We start from the raw sequence: 16,488 nt of genomic DNA on the forward strand, positions 1-16,488 counted from the left end.
GTCCCATAGGGCTATATAGCTTTACTGAGACAAGCTTGATTTCATGACTTCATAGTGTTCTTGGATAAGACTAGTTAGTGGAAGAAGTCCAGCTTTTTATCTGAATTAAATTATTGCAAATACATCAGGATCTCGAATAACTAACTGATTCCTTGCCCAAACCTATTCCTTGAAACCTTGAGAGGTGATGAAGATGACATAGGGAGATGCAACTTTGGAGACAGAGTGTTTGGTAAACATGAACCCTATGAACCAAACTGAAGTGGTGTTGCTCTGCTGCACGCAGGAGTTTCTCATAATATACCATATAGCCACGCTTAACGCTGTCCACTGGGGCCTTTTGAAAAGGATTGGGCTCCATTTCCATGAAATCAATGACACGTCAAAACCTTTAACCTTTAAACCATCAGATAGTGACTCCTATTTTTAGGAATGTCTATGTTCTCTACACACAGAGGCCACTACAGTCTGTACTACTGCTCCACTTCTACAGTATTGTCTCCCACTTCTCCAGTGTTGTCTCCTCACCCTCCAGAGTATTTCTGCGCCCATCTGCACCCACCACCACATCAAAGTCAAAGCTAGCCACGGGATGATCTGCAGGCCGGATCTCTGCCCTCCAGCCAGACCCTGTGACAGGGGGAGGGGGAGAGAGAGAGAGAGAGAGAGAGAGAGAGAGAGAGAGAGAGAGAGAGAGAGAGAGGAGAGAGAGAGAGAGAGAGAGAGAGAGAGAGAGAGAGAGAGATAGAGAGAGAGAGAGAGAGAGAGAGAGAGAGGAGAGAGAGAGAGAGAGAGAGAGAGAGAGAGAGTAGTGTTACTTTATTTACTTGCTTTTTTCCCCCTCAGTATCAAGTGATATTAACCAGTTTTTTTCGTATTATTTTATTGAGCTATTATGTAATGCTATTATGTAAAAAGAAATATCTATGTATTTTTTTTTTACTTCCTTTATTATGATCTAATCATAATTAATTATATTTGTATTATATATTATACCTAATTCATCATTCATTATTGATTGATTAACCAAGGCTTCAGCAATATATACTGAAATGCACTAACTGTAATGCCAATAAAGCTTAGGGAACTGAATAGAATTGAGAGAGAGCAAGAGAACATGAACAACAGAGAGAGAGAGAGAGAGAGAGAGAGAGAGAGAGAGAGAGAGAGGAGAGAGAGAGAGAGAGAGAGAGAGAGAGAGAGAGAGAGAGAGAGAGAGAGAGAGAGAGAGAGAGAGAGAGAGAGAGAGAGAGAGAGAGAGAGAGAGAGCGAGAGAGAGAGAGAGAAATTAGGAACTAAACACTTGGTATATATAGAGGTCAGTCAGTGTAAACAGATACAAGTAAACAGATATCAGTAAACACTGTTGCTGGTGTGGGAGGCTATTTCTCAGGGAGACCACTGTTGCTACGACCCTTTTTATACTGGGGGGATTTCTGTCTTTTCACATCTGGTTCGGAGGAGACGTCAGCCTAAGTATAGCCTCTAGACTTGTTATGTCACCAGGGAGCGGTCTGCTACAGTAAATGTTCCTCAGATTAAAACAAAACATGGTGAACCAGCATTCAGTTTTTATTCTACACATCGTTGGAACAAACCTCCGGAAGTATTTTAGCCCCAACTCTGGCTACTTAAAAGAATAGGCTAGAAATTGCCTTAAATTATAACTGCTCCTAATAACTGCACTCTGACTCTAAAATGCACTGTGGTTTTTATTATGGTATGCCTTTTTAAATATTATGAAATATTAAGGCGAGACACCCCGGTGAATAGGCAAAAATACTTTTTTTTGTTGATTTTGAGATTTTGTTATATTTTGCTTCCTAAACATGTCTTCTATGAAACTAGTGACAATAAAACGTCAATAACACACATTTAGTTGTTTATTTTACTTCATTTTGCCTTATTGCATCCATAATGTGCACACAATTTTAATGGGGAAGTGCCTCATTTGCATATATAAACATAAAATTCAGAAAACTTGCAATATATTTTTTCTTAGTTTATATGTATAACAAACTGGGAAAGTTTCATAGTGATATCTATTCAAATATTTTTGCCTATTAGGGGGTACTACACTGTACTACACTGTTTGTAGCCTGTGTGTAGTTCTGTTCAGTTCAATAACATCATTATTATTATTATTCAGTTATCAGGCATGTGTTTAGGTTGTCAATTACTAATGGTTTGATTAGGTATTGTGTTTGTAAATAGCTGTTAAAAAAAATTGCATTTTACAATACAAAACTTTTTTTTTTTTTAATTTTTTTTATTATTGCAAAACAAAACTTATTAAAAGTCAGTACTCAACACACAATGTATAATGAAACTTTCAGTAAAGGTGGTTAAAATATATGCAAGTACAGAAACAGGATAAAACAAAAATAGTCAATAATAACATTTTAACCGTATACCGTGTATATCCAGCGAAGTTACAATTATATAAATGTTAGTATATAATATACCCCTAATACCTATTTTCTAAAACCCTACACACATATGCTCCAGCTCAAACCCCCCCCTCCCGGACCCCCTCTTGGATAGTACCTCCATTATCCCTCACTCCTAACCAGACATCACCATTATAGGCTAGCTTTTATTCTCTCCACCACTTCTAACCACATTAACATTTTGGATTCATTGAGCCCCAGAATTCTTGCTGTAGATATTTCTTGATATATCACATCGAGATATGTAAGAAACCACACTTTCCGGCACATTTTTTCCGGTTGAAACCAACGTGATGCAATCAGTTTTTTAGCTACTGTGATACCCGATAAAACCAATCTTTTTAGTTGTGGGTTCACTGCAAACTCAAAAACATCATTCAATAGCAATACCGCGGGGTGTACAGGTATATTCCAAAATACGAGTATTGATAATTGTTGGGACACATCTTTCCAGAATGCCTTAACTGGTGGGCAGTCCCAATACATGTGCATAAATGTTCCTTCGTCCCCATTTGTACATTGGGAGCATTTGGAGTCTTGTATAAGCCCCATTTTGCACAGCCTTATAGGAGTCAAGTATGTCCTGTGAATATAGTTCAGATTGATTTGTTGATGATCCGGGTTCCTTGATGTAAGTCGGACATTTGCCCAGGCTCCTTGCCAATCAAAGTCATTTTCCAGGTCTGGTATATCCCTCCTCCAGACATTGTCTAGTTGAAGGGTTTCGTACGAGGACGTTAGTAATTGATAATAAAAACCTGATACAAAACCTCCCAATGTATCTCTTTCATAGAAAAATTTGTGGTATCTGTGGTGTTCAATTGGTATGTGTAATGGAACACCGTGAGATCTCATACAAAGTCGTAACTGTATGTAAAAAAGCCATGTGGACTCGGTGAGGTTAAACTTTATGCATATTTCGACATAACTACAGAGGCCCTTGTTATTAAAAATATCCCCTAATGAGTGTATGCCTCTTTCTTCCCATACAGGGAATCTTATAGGTCGTTTTCCCATTAAGAGAGCATTGTTATTGAATATGGGAGTGTGATTATGCCATACTTGAGGGTTAGGAAATTTCCTTTGTGTTTCCCGCCATGTCCTGATTGCATGGGTTATTATTGGGCCAAATTCTCGCTCACAATGCTTGATTGAAAGTTTAGTGTATGCTATGTCTTTCAATCTCTGTGGGGCTACTATGTTTTCTTCTAATTTTCTCCAAGATACCAAAGCCTCTGGGTCAAACCATATCTTCTTCAATGGTCTTAATGTGAAGGCATTAAAATATTGTAAAAAATCTGGGACTGCCATGCCACCGTCTGCTTTACTTCTCTGTGCGGTGGATCTTTTTATGCGAGGTGGTTTGTTATTCCAAATAAATTTGTATGTGGAGGTTTGTAATCTTTTCCAGTAGCCCTCTGGAGGAGGTAACGGAAGCATTGAGCTGAAGAAATTGATTCTTGGTAATACATCCATCTTAACTATTGATACCCTTGCCTGTACTGAGTTTTTAAGTTTTGCCCACCTGTCCAGGTCGTCCTTGATTTTGTTCTGTATTTTTGTGTAATTGTGCTTCACCGTTTGTCTTATGGTGGGAAATATTTCCACACCCAAGCATCTGAAATGTTTGACCATGGGTATCGCACCTGGGAGGGTTGTCTCTTTTTTTGCACTGGTGTTAAGAGGAAGAAAAGCCGACTTAGGCCAATTTATTTTAAATCCCGATAAATCACCAAAGTTCTCTATCAACTTGAGTATAAGCGGCAATGTGTTGTTGGGGTTTTGCATGAACAATATTACGTCGTCCGCATATAAACTAATTTTATGATGTGTGCCCTTGATTACTATTGGTTCTATGTGTTGGGATTGTCTTATAAATTGTGCTAAAGGTTCTAATGATAGATCGAATAGTCCGGGACTAAGAGGGCAACCTTGTCTGGCTGAGCGCGATACCGGAAAGATATCGGAGATGAATGTGCCTGTTGTAATCCTGGCCGATGGGTCCTTGTATAGTACTTTAATCATATCAATGAAACCTTTTCCTAACCCCATCCTTTCCAATACTGCCCATAGAAACGACCATTCCAACCTGTCAAATGCTTTCATAGCATCCAGGGATAGTATCGCCTTAGGTGTGATGTCCTCTTTGTCTGTATCTAGTACGTGCAGTATTCGCCTTATGTTATCATTGATCAGGCGACCTTTTATGAAGCCTGTTTGGTCCGTATGAACTAAAGACGTCATATGCTTTTGCAATCTGATGGCTAATATCTTAGAGTACAGTTTGACATCGGTTCCGAGGAGGCTTAAAGGACGGTAACTACCGCATTCAGTGGGGTCTTTGTCTTTTTTGTGAAGAACTGAAATGAGTGCGGTATTTTGGTGTTCAATGAAGCTTCCCTCTTTGACTGAGTATAAGATCATATTTAGTAATAAGGGTCCAAATATGTCCCAGCAAGAAATGTACATTTCTGATGGGATACCGTCAATTCCCGGAGCTTTGCCGTTTTTCATTCCGGATATGGCCTTCTTGAGTTCTTCTAATGTGATCGGTACTTCTAACTGTTTAGCGTCTTCATCCGTAAGTTTAGGGAGAGTAATTTGATTAAGATATGTGTCTAATTTGTCTTGATCAAAGGTCGTTTCTGAGTTATATAAATCGGAGTAGAATTCTTTGAATGTATCGTTTATTATTTTGGGTTCTGTTACTAGAGCTTGTTGTTTCCTAATGGCAGTTATATCTGCAAATTTTGCATTAATTCTTAGTCGCATGGCTAATAGGTGACTAGGTTTAGAACCTTGGAAGTACTGCTGTTGTCTAGTGCTGCGTATTTGCAATTCCGATTTTTGTCTGTACATTGCTTTGATCTCTGTCTTTAGAATGTTAACTTGGTTATCTAGTCTAGTAGAGTTGTTGTATTTTAAAGAATTAAAAAGCGTTGAGTAAAGCGTTTCCATTTCAGACAGTTTTGTGTTTTGATTTTTGCGCAATATGGAGGTAAATCTATCCGAGAAATCCTTGATCATATTCTTTACCGACATCCATAATATTCTTGGATCTTGCACCGAGTTAGCATTATCTTGTAGGAATACTGTGAGAGCTTCTTTAATTTGTGTAATGAATTCCTTGTTGTTAAGCAGCATCGAATTAAAACGCCATCTTGGGGCCCGGGTAGATAGTGTACCAAATGTTGCTTTCAGGATTAAGTAGCAGTGATCTGATAGCGCATTGGGTGTCATTTCCACTTCGTATTTATCAAATATTCTCGGGGATGCAAAGACGTAATCAATTCTGGATAGTGTGTTGTGTCTCGCCGAACGACAGGAGTACTTGCGGGTCATGGGGTTAAGTGAACGCCATAAATCAGTTACTCCTGTTGATTTCGACCAATCTTTTAATGCTTTAGATGAATTCTTTTGTTCGCTGGAGAAGGAAAGGTAAGTTTTGTCCATCCTTGGGTTCCAAATGGCATTAAAATCCGCACCTATTATATATGAGTACTCGGGATGGTTTAACATTTCTCCTGTTAGTGAAGTGAAGAAACCCACTTCGTACAAATTCGGGGCATATACCGCTGCCAATGCAATTTTCCTGTTATTGTGTATAATCCTAGCTATAGTTATGCGGCCCTCAGCATCCGACCATACCCCTTTCAATTCGATATTTAATTTGCGTCTGACGACTATGGCTACCCCTCTAGTTCTCGTAGCAAAAGAAGAGTGACTAATATTATGGTATATGTTATCCGCTAACGTATTTATGTCTCCCTCTAAAATGTGCGTTTCGCTTAATAGAGCCACGTCCACATGTTCTTTTTTCATCAGTGTAAGCACGCTTTTGCGCTTGTGTTGTTTGTTTATCCCACCGGTGTTCCATACCATTATATTCAAACTAGCCATAGTCTATGCATGTTTTCGTGTAGTTTTTGGTAATGTTTCTGGAGTATGAAGCTACAATAGATGCACATCCAATTAATGAGGTCCCGTTGAGAGCTGAGCTTAAAAACATATATATATACAAATAAAAATCCCCTATTTTCCCCTCTCCCAGAAAGTCGAACATGCCTGTGTTCCAAGAACACATCCTCCGCGATTGACTTTCTCCCATGGTCCACCGGATTGCCCAACCTGAGCATTGTAATCCTAATTTTCCTATGCTCATTGCCATAGGATCTAACATTTCCATTCTATTGCAATAGAATGTCGCTTTTGGTCTTGCACCTTCCCTTACTGTAATGAAGTATTGTGATAAATAACCTAAAGATAAAAATAAAAAATAAAATAAAAAGAGAATAAACCTTTATCGACATATTCCTTTGAACCCTCCACCAACGTGTGGAAAAAAAAAAAAAAAAGGAAAAGATTGTAGATCAATATTGACACCTTAATGTGAAGAACATTGGAAAAGAATAATGTAAGTTAAAATATATTTAAAAAATATAGAGTAATATTGACACCTTAATGTGAAGAACATTGGAAAAGAACAATGTAAGTTAAATTATATTTAAAAAATATAGAGTAATGAGAAGAAAAAATTAAATAAAATAAAAATCAATGGAAAGATATAGATAAGGAATAAGAGATAAATAATTATCAACGTGGAGAAGCCACTAGAACCGATTTAACTGATTAGATAAGATAGAAAAGCAGCGCCTTTTAGCGCTTCAATGTGCCTTTAATGGAGTGATTACTTAAATTGTTAGAATAACCTTGCTGTGCTCATACGTTTATGTGTGGATAATTTTAAAGTATTATTAAGGGCTGATTGCACTTCATTTAATTTATTATCTGCTATGTGTATGCACACCGAATGTTATTGTTAGAGTTGTATGCTTCGTTGTCATGGTGCCTTATATTCTAGAAGGTTGTAGAATATACTAGTGCCTAGACTATTTTACATTCCAGAATGATCTAAGAGACCCAGGGCATTTGAGCGATAAACCCAGAATATTCCAGATAGATCTTTTTGCATTGATATTTATTTGTCCCCTCAGAGACCAGAGACTGAAATTATAATGTATTATGAATCGTATTATACACAGTACACTTTGTTATAGACGACTTGCATATATCGTTTGCTACTTTGATGAACACAACAATGTCATTCCAACACTGGTGGAATGACCTCATTGATGAACACAATAAAGTCATTCCAACACTGGTATATATTTAGAGAGAGGCTTAACTGATTCCGGCATTTTCGTCATGCTTTGGGTTATTTGCTGCATTTTGATTCAGGAAATCCTCAGCTTCAAAGGGTGTAAATGGACCTGACCTGCGGCCGTTATTGCCCAAGAATGATAACAGCGCCGGATATGCTAGCCTTGGCTTGTAGCCGGCTATGTACAGCTTTTGCATCACATCTTTGTATGGTTGACGTCGGATGATGGCCTCTCTGCTCAAATCTTCGTAGATAAATATTGGTTTATCACCATACTTCAGCTTCCCACGTTGGTTGCGAGCATATTTGATGATGTCATCCCTTGTTGTAGTTTTCCGCAGAGTGACAATGATGACTCTCGGCCCGTTGATATTTTGCCCCTGGGAACCAATTCTGTAAACTTGTTCCACTTCTGGCACTTTGTTTGGATCGGAGTTTTCCAAAATCGTTGATAACTCTTTTGGAAAGTTGATGTCATCGCAGTTCACTGCTTCATCAAGCCCCACAATGCGGATGTAATTCCGCCTGTGGTAACGATGGGTTTCTAGTTGCCTCTCCATCACTTCGTTTTTAAGCAATTTTATTTCCCTCCGGTATTCATCTTTCACTTTTTCCATCTCTTCTCCCATCTCTGTCATGCTACCTTCGTTCGCCTTGACTGCTTTTGTGTTTTCTGTCACCGAAATCTCCACTGTCGTGATTCGCTTTGACTGTGCATCGATCGCTTTTTTGACTTCTTCTAATTTCTCATCGATGCGATCGAATTTAGCCTCGATGCGATCGAATTTAGCATCGACGTTTGCCTCGAGCGCCTTGATGTGTGTAATCTGCAGGTTAGACTGTTCTACCATCTGTTCTTTCATCAGGTTAGACTGTTCTACCATCAGGTTAGACAGTGTGTTGAAATCGGGTGGATTTCTGCTTTCTTCAGTTGGCGGCATATGGTAGATAGATGCAGTGACGTTGGAATCCATAAATCTGGCTGCTCTCCCTTTCACGGAGCTTGAATCTGTACCTTCTTTTATGTTGGTCTCTATTGACTCTCTTTCGGGGACCGTAATCGATGATCCCGGTAAATTGTCCTCTTCCTTCTCCTCCTCGGAGCTTGTCGCCGTCGGCTCAGAACCAGCGACGGTTAGGACGCGTCTTTCTCGTTTTTTTACGTCCTGCGCCGTTGAAGTTGCCGTAGTTATTTTCTCTGCCACCTTTCTACCTTTAACCATATTGTCTTTTGATATGGTTAGTAGAGGGTCTTAACAATACATACGATGTGGTCTATTCTCTTTCTTTACTGTCCAAATAATGTTTTTAAACGAAATTAGCGTTGGTGGGAGCGGAGCAATTGCAAAATGCGTGTGCTACATGTTGTAGCTTAACCGGAAGCCTACAATACAAAAACTTTGAAGGTTCCTTCAAAGGTTCTCACTAACTCTCATGCTTAACCAAAAGGTCTTCACCCCAACTCAAACCGTCTCACTCAGACGCAACCTGCCCTCCCTATCCCCCTCCACCCTCTCCTCTGACATAATATCCGCTCTACCTTTGAGTGACACCTTCTCTGCTCTCCCCACAGATGGCAACCTCCACCCTCCTCTCAGCCCTTGCAACCTCCTTCGACAAGCTCTGTCCCCTCGTTGAGAAACCTGCCCGCCGTTCCCCACCCAGTCCATGGCTGACGGATGCAGTGAGAGAACAAAGACAGGTCCTGAGAGCGGCTGAGAGGAAGTATAGAAAGTCATGCCTCACTGCTGACATCGACACATATCACAACCTCTTGTTAACATTCTCCAAAACCATTACTAATGCCAAAGCTTCTTTCTTTCACCATAGGATCGAGGCCTCTGCCAAGAATCTTCGCAAACTGCATGCTACCATGTCCTCCCTCCTCACTCCCCCCCCACCCCCTCCTCCCTCATCTTTTTCTGCCGAAGACTTTGCGATCTTCTTTGAGGAAAAAGTGGAGAACATCCGCAGCTCCTTCTCCCAACCCCCACCCATTCCAAACGCTGAATCGAGAACCTCATCCTTCACTCTGTCATCTTTCTCTCCCATTACAGAAGCCGAGACCCTGACACTGGTAACGTCGAACCGTCCGACTACATGCCAGCTGGACCAGCTACCCTCCCCACTCCTCCAGACCATAGCACCGGACATCCTCCCCTTCCTAACTGCAACCATCAACTCCTCACTCAACTCGGGGGTGGTCCCCACCTCCCTAAAACAAGCCAGAGTCACGCCCCTCATAAAAAAACCAACCCTGAACCCCACCGTCATAGCCAACTATCGTCCTGTCTCTCTTCTCTCCTTCCTTTCTAAAACACTTGAACGTGCTGTATCCAACCAACTTACTGCTTATCTCTTACAGAATGACCTCCTAGACCCCAATCAGTCTGGCTTCCGGACTGGCCACTCCACAGAAACGGCTCTCATTGCGGTCACAGAGGCACTTCACTTAGCAAAAGCGAAAGGCCTCTCCTCTGTCCTGATTCTCCTAGATCTATCTGCAGCCTTCGACACAGTCAACCATCAGATCCTCCTCGCGGCCCTCGCAGGAATGGGAGTGGCTGGATCTGCGCTGACATGGCTGACATCATACCTCAACGACCGCTCCTACCAAGTGTCATGGAGAGGGACTTTGTCGGCCACCCGCCCCCTCCGGATGGGTGTCCCCCAGGGCTCGGTCCTAGGACCCCTTCTCTTCTCCCTCTACACTAAATCACTGGGTAACATTATCACGTCTCATGGCTTCTCATATCATTGTTATGCCGATGATACTCAACTCTTCCTCTCCGTCCCTCCCTCAGATATCCACGTCTCTGAGCGGATCTCGGCCTGTCTGTCTGACATCTCCGCCTGGATGATAACCAACCACCTCAAACTGAACCTAAGCAAAACAGAATTGCTCCACCTGCCGGCCAAATCCTCCCCCCTGACTGACCTCTCCATCACAGTCGAGAATGCAGCTGTGACCGCGTCGCCGACCGCCAAGAACCTTGGTGTTGTCCTCGACGACCAGTTGAACTTCTCTGCTCACATCGCAGCGACAACCAGAACCTGCAGATTCCTCCTGAGCAACGTCAGAAGGATACGCCCCTTCCTGACAAAAGAAGCCACCCAACTCCTCGTCCAATCAACAGTCATCTCCCGCCTCGACTACTGCAACGCACTGCTAGCTGGCCTCCCGGCCACTGCCACCAAGCCTCTTCAACTCATTCAAAACACAGCGGCCCGCCTGATCTCAAACCTACCGAAGTCGGCCCATGTCACCCCACTTCTTAGGGACCTGCACTGGCTCCCCATTGCTGCACGTATCCGCTTCAAGGCCCTCGACCTAGCATACCGTGCGGCAAAGGGAACCGCTCCCGCCTACCTCCGGTCAATGGTCTCCAACTACACACCCTCAAGACCCCTACGCTCTGCATCTTCTGGCCGCCTCAGACCTACTCCTATCCAAGCTCCCGGAGGGTCATCAAAGAGAAGCCGCCTATTCTCAGTCCTTGCCCCACAATGGTGGAATGAACTACCCATCCCAGTTAGGACAGCCGAATCCCGTCCAATCTTTCGCCGTCGACTAAAGACTCACTTCTTCAACCATTATCTGAAATGATAAAAAAAAAAAAAAAAAAATCTAACCCTGACTAACCTTACTGTCATGAATGAATGAATGACTTTATTTGACAATATAAAAATAAACATGTGACAGAAGAGCACAGTCAGGATATACTGCCAAGGATAAAACACAAAAAAGCTCAGCTTATTTCCATTGTGGTCCTTGTAGGGGGGTGGGGGAGTGTGATGCTTAATACATGCATCATACAAAACGTGACATCACAACACATCACATATACCATTTAACATTTATATACATACAGACTCATACAACATGCAAGGGTGCCTTAAGCTAAATGTCTAGGTCAAGTATAGTCCCTTTTGAGCCATGTCTTCAGGCTGGACTTGAATCTAACGGCATTGTCTATGGTTTTCAGTTCACTGGGCAGACTATTCCAATAGACAGCTGCTGAATACAGAAAAGACTCCTTCCCCATACAGCTCCTGAATCTGACTGGCACAAAGTCAGTTGAGCTGCGCCTAGTTTGGTATGCATGGGTGTCTCTGATTCGGTTGAAGTAGTTGTTAATGTACACTGGCACTACCCCGTGCATTATTCTGTGACCTAGGCACATCCCTATCTGATTTACTCTGTCTTCCACCTTAAGCCATCTCATGATCTCAAAGTGAGATGGGTCAAGGTGGGTTCGGGCAGGTAGCCTTAGTATTACCCTGATTAGCTTGTTTTGTGATGTCTGTAGTTTTATTTTCTGACTTTTGGGGGCACTGTTGTACCAGGAGCCACACCAGGGGCGGAGCTAGGGGGTGGCTACCTGGGCTCAAGCCCCGGATGTATTCTGAAAAGCCCAGAATCTATTTAAAAAAAAAAAAAAAAAAAAAAAAATGTATATACAATTCATCATTGTTACATGAAAATATGTTTGCACCAGATTTAGCAGAAGCTAATTTCCATCTGTGGTCTATCCAGCTGCTAACTGTATTTGAGTGAGTTAAGTCTTGGTGTTATGGTAGACTCAGACCTAAGCTTTAAATCACAATCAACAAGTTGACAAAAACTTAATTCTTCCACCTTAGAAACATAGCTAAAGTACGGCCATTTATAAATCAAAAGGACGCTGAAAACCAGATCCATGCCTTTATCTCAAGCCAACTCGACTACTGTAATGCACTCCTTACCGGCCTCCCGAAAAAATACGATGATAACTATTTTATTGCAATGCACTATTGCATTATTTTATTCTATTTTACTAACTATTTTATTGCACTGCACTATTTTACTTTGTATCAGTGAATCATAGACGCCTGGCCATAAGAGCATTCGGAGCATCTCTGCTCTCCCACTATTGAACTTGGGGGAGCAAAGGTATGATCTTGCTCCACCACTTTTTGATTATATGAAAAATATGATATACCCCCCTCCAATATATAAATCTAACCATAACTACGTTATGGTTAACTGAGTTTTATAGTGAAAAGAGCAGCTTTATTGGTCAAGATTGAAGGCTCTATATTGCAGGAAATTGCACGTACAGGTTCATTAAATCCAAAAAAAAATCTGTCCCTTGCCTGCCCAAAAAAAAAGAAAAAAAAAAAAAAAAAGGGAAAAAAAATTATATAAAAAAAAAAAAAAAAAAAAAAAAGGAGGGGGGGCCCATCTGGGCTAAGCCCCGGATCTCCTACAATCCTAAATCCGCCCCTGAGCCACACGCATAGTCATAGTGACACTGTATGAGAGCTCCAGCAAGAATCTTCATTCTTGCTGATCTAAAAAATTAGAGATTCTGGCTAGGTATCTAGTCCTGTTATTTATCTTTGTAAGTGCTTGGTGAGCCATGCTTTCCCCTGATAAGCTGTTTTCCAGGACGCAACCGAGATATTTCACAGCTGCACTTGTCATGCACTTGTCCTAATAAACTAACCTACACTGTAACACGCAACACTTTGATGAACATTGTTACTCAGCTGATAGAGTCGTACCCTTCTTGCTGTCTTGTCGCACAGAACTTGTAAGTCGCTTTGGATAAAAGCGTCAGCTAAATGACTAAATGTAAATGTAAATGTAAGGTGTTTTCCCAAAAAAAAATTGTATGCGTTTTTCTTACACGCAAGGGTAGACATGTACCATTCCAGAGCACCTACACACACCATACTTTCCACATTTCTTCCTATATATACCATGCATCTTTTTACAGAGGAGTTTGTTGATATATCATTCATAGCCTGAATTATAGTACATTTAGACCAAAAACATGGTGAAAATTGATTTTTTTATGACTGTAGTCAGCATTTCCTGATTCATGGGATGATAAAAAGACATATCCACAATCCCTTCTGTAAAAAGTTCACTGTGTTATGTGTTGGTATTTATACCCAAACGTCATATGCAAATTAGTGCATATTTAATGAGGTAATGCCTATTTTGCATATATAAACATAAGATCTCAGAAAACTTGCAATACATTTTTTCTAAGTTGTTATGTACATAACAAACTGGGAAAGTTTCATAGTGATATCTATTCAAATATATTTTTTTGCCTATTCACCTGGGGTGTCTCACCTTAAATAGTATATCAAATATGTATATATGTATCTATTAGGGCTGGGACTTTATCGCGTTAATTTCTATTAATTAACTACAGAAAGAATTAAAAGAAAAGAAAATTGATGCATTTAATCGCATGATGATTTTTCTTTATTGTGTAAGAATGTTACCTTTCAAAGGAGACCAGACTCATGCATGTGCAATAAGTATAAAGGATAATAAATTGCTAATAACTTTTTTTCTTAGTCTGGTTTGTTCATAAAACAAGAAAAAATAAGAGAAATTGTGTGAGGGTTCGCCTGTCCCTGGACCCTTTTTCCCTGTCTCCTCTCCTCAACAGCCCCCACCCTTGCGAGGATTTTTCTCCTCTACTCTTCACCAGCCCCCACCTTTGGACATTCTTGTACTCTTGGCGTTTGTATTGTCTCCCGTGTGTTTTAGCGTTGTTTTGTCTTTAGTCTCGTTCCCTTTGTAATTGTTTTATTTGTCCCTTGTATGGTGTTCTCTCTGTAATTGTAATTTTGATTCTAGTCTAGTTTATTCCCCAGTGTGTGTTTGGCCTTTTGTTTTCCTTACCCCTGTGTGTTAGCTCAGCTTTCCCCATCAGGTGTGTCTCGTTCCCAATTACCCTCTTGTGTCAATCAGTGTGTGTATATCTGCCTCGTTTGCCATTCTCTCTTTGTCGGTTCATTGTTTGGATTCCCTACTAGTGTTTGCTGTCTAGTTCATCTGTTCCTGTGATCCTGTTACTCCTTCCAGTATTTTTGTAGTAAGTGTTCCTAGTGCTTATTTTGTTTGTTCCTCCCTTCGTTGTTTTTTTTAGGGTTTTAATTTGTAGTCAGTTGTTCATGTTTTTCCTAGCCTGCCTTGCAGTGTTTTGTTGGTGCCTTTTGGACTTGCTCTCTTTATGAGATTATTATTTGTTTTTCGTATTTAGCCCTCTGCCAGTTCTTCAGCTGTGCTATTCTTTGTTTTTGTATTTTTGCTGCTGCCTTTGGACGTATTTTTGTAAATCTTTGTTGCTGCCCTCTGTTTAAATTTGATTATTTTGTCACACTTCACCCCTGGCTCGAAGTGTTCAAGATTAAAGGAGCAGTGCTCACTTTTTGACAATCCATATCTACCTCTCCCTCGTATCTGTTTGCGCCTGGGCCCTCTGCTAACACATCCGTAACAGAATTAACCGACCATGTTTGGACCCAGCGAACAGAACGAGGGAGGCTTTGAGCGCCTTGGAGGCGTTCAGACTGGGGGATTTACCGTCCTCCTCCTGCTTGGAGGAGAGGAAGGATGTTTTGTGTCTGCTCTACTCTCTCAGGGAGTGGCACCCTGAGCTGGCCCCACAGCTGGAGGAGTATGGCAGACACTGGATCAAGTGCCTATTCCAGCCTCCAGTCAAGCCCCTACTGCGGGTAAGGCCTCAACCACCAGCATAGCCTCACCTGCTAGGGTACCTACTGCTAGCACCTCAGCCCTGCCGGTTAGCCCTATAGCTGACCCTGCCCCTGTGGTTAGCCTAGCCCTTGTAGCTTCGTCAGCTAGCCTGTTCCCTACTGCTAGTTCAGTCCCTACTGCTAGCGTAGCTTCGTCGGCTAGCCTGTTCCCTACTGCTAGTTCAGTCCTTACTGCTAGCGTAGCTTCGTCAGCTAGCCTGTTCCCTACTGCTAGTTCAGTCCCTACTGCTAGCGTACCTTCGTCAGCTAGCCTGTTCCCTACTGCTAGTTCAGCCCCTACTGCTAGCGTAGCTTCGTCAGCTAGCCTGTTCCCCACGGCTAGCCCAGCCCCTACTGCTACTACTGTTCCTACTGCTAGCGTAGCTTCGTCAGATAGCCCGTTTCCCACTGCTAGGACTGCCCCTTCAGCTAGCAAGGTCAGTTTCCCTGAGCCGCCCTGTCGGCTAATCTCTTGGTTTCCACAGCTAGTCCAGCCCTGTCTGCTAGCTTAGCCCCTGCAGCTAACCAGGCTTCCACAGCTAGTCCAGCCCTATCTGCTAGCTTAGCCCATGCAGCTAACCAGGCCTCAACAGCTAGTACAGCCCCGTCTGATAGCTTAGCCTCTGCAGCTAACCAGGCCTCAACAGCTAGTACAGCCCCGTCTGATAGCTTAGCCCCTGCTGCTAACCAGGCCTCAACAGCTAGTACAGCCCCGTCTGATAGCTTAGCCTCTGCAGCTAACCAGGCCTCAACAGCTAGTACAGCCCCGTCTGATAGCTTAGCCTCTGCAGCTAACCAGGCCTCAACAGCTAGTACAGCCCTGTCTGATAGCTTAGCCTCTGCAGCTAACCAGGCCTCAACAGCTAGGACTGCCCCGTCAGCCAGCTCGTTCCCTATGGCCCCAGTTTCTCTGGTCTCAGTTCCTTGGTCTGGCCCTCCAGCCAGTGTTAACTATCCTGCTAGAACTGCCCCTTCAGTTATCAGGATGGGTTATACCCATGTTACTCCGACTAACATTTTAGCCCCGTCTGCTAGCGTAGCACGGACAGCTAGCAGGTCTCAGAAGGCTAGCAAGGCTAAGAAGACTAGCAGGGTCTCAGCTGCTAGAGTAGCCCCGTCAGCTAGTTCAGCCCAGGCTACTCGCACAGCCCCCACTGCTAGCTCAGCCCCTGCTAGCTTACTCCGGAATGCTAATGTAGCCTCTGCTGCTAGCATCTCTGTCTCGTCTGCTAGAGCCCCTGCTGCTAGCACCTTTGTCTTGTCCGCTAGAGCCCCTGCTGCTAGCACCTCAGTCTCGTCCGCTAGAGCCCCTGCTGCTAGCACCTTGGTCTT

General features: G+C 42.4%; 1 protein-coding gene across 1 annotated transcript in view; it reads right to left on the bottom strand.

Annotated features, from left to right (window-relative positions):
* The window catches only part of mical2a (microtubule associated monooxygenase, calponin and LIM domain containing 2a), a 179,713-nt gene that overhangs the window by 72,343 nt on the left and 90,882 nt on the right, over positions 1-16,488 (bottom strand). Inside the window, exon 5 of the mRNA XM_084337133.1 lies at positions 529-630. Coding sequence (XP_084193259.1) covers positions 529-630 — 102 coding nt within the window. The remainder of the gene's footprint in view (positions 1-528; positions 631-16,488) is intronic.

The sequence above is a fragment of the Notolepis coatsorum genome, assembly GCF_963971535.1.
Source record: "Notolepis coatsorum genome assembly, chromosome: 20".
In the NCBI taxonomy this organism is placed as follows: Eukaryota; Metazoa; Chordata; class Actinopteri; order Aulopiformes; family Paralepididae; genus Notolepis; species Notolepis coatsorum.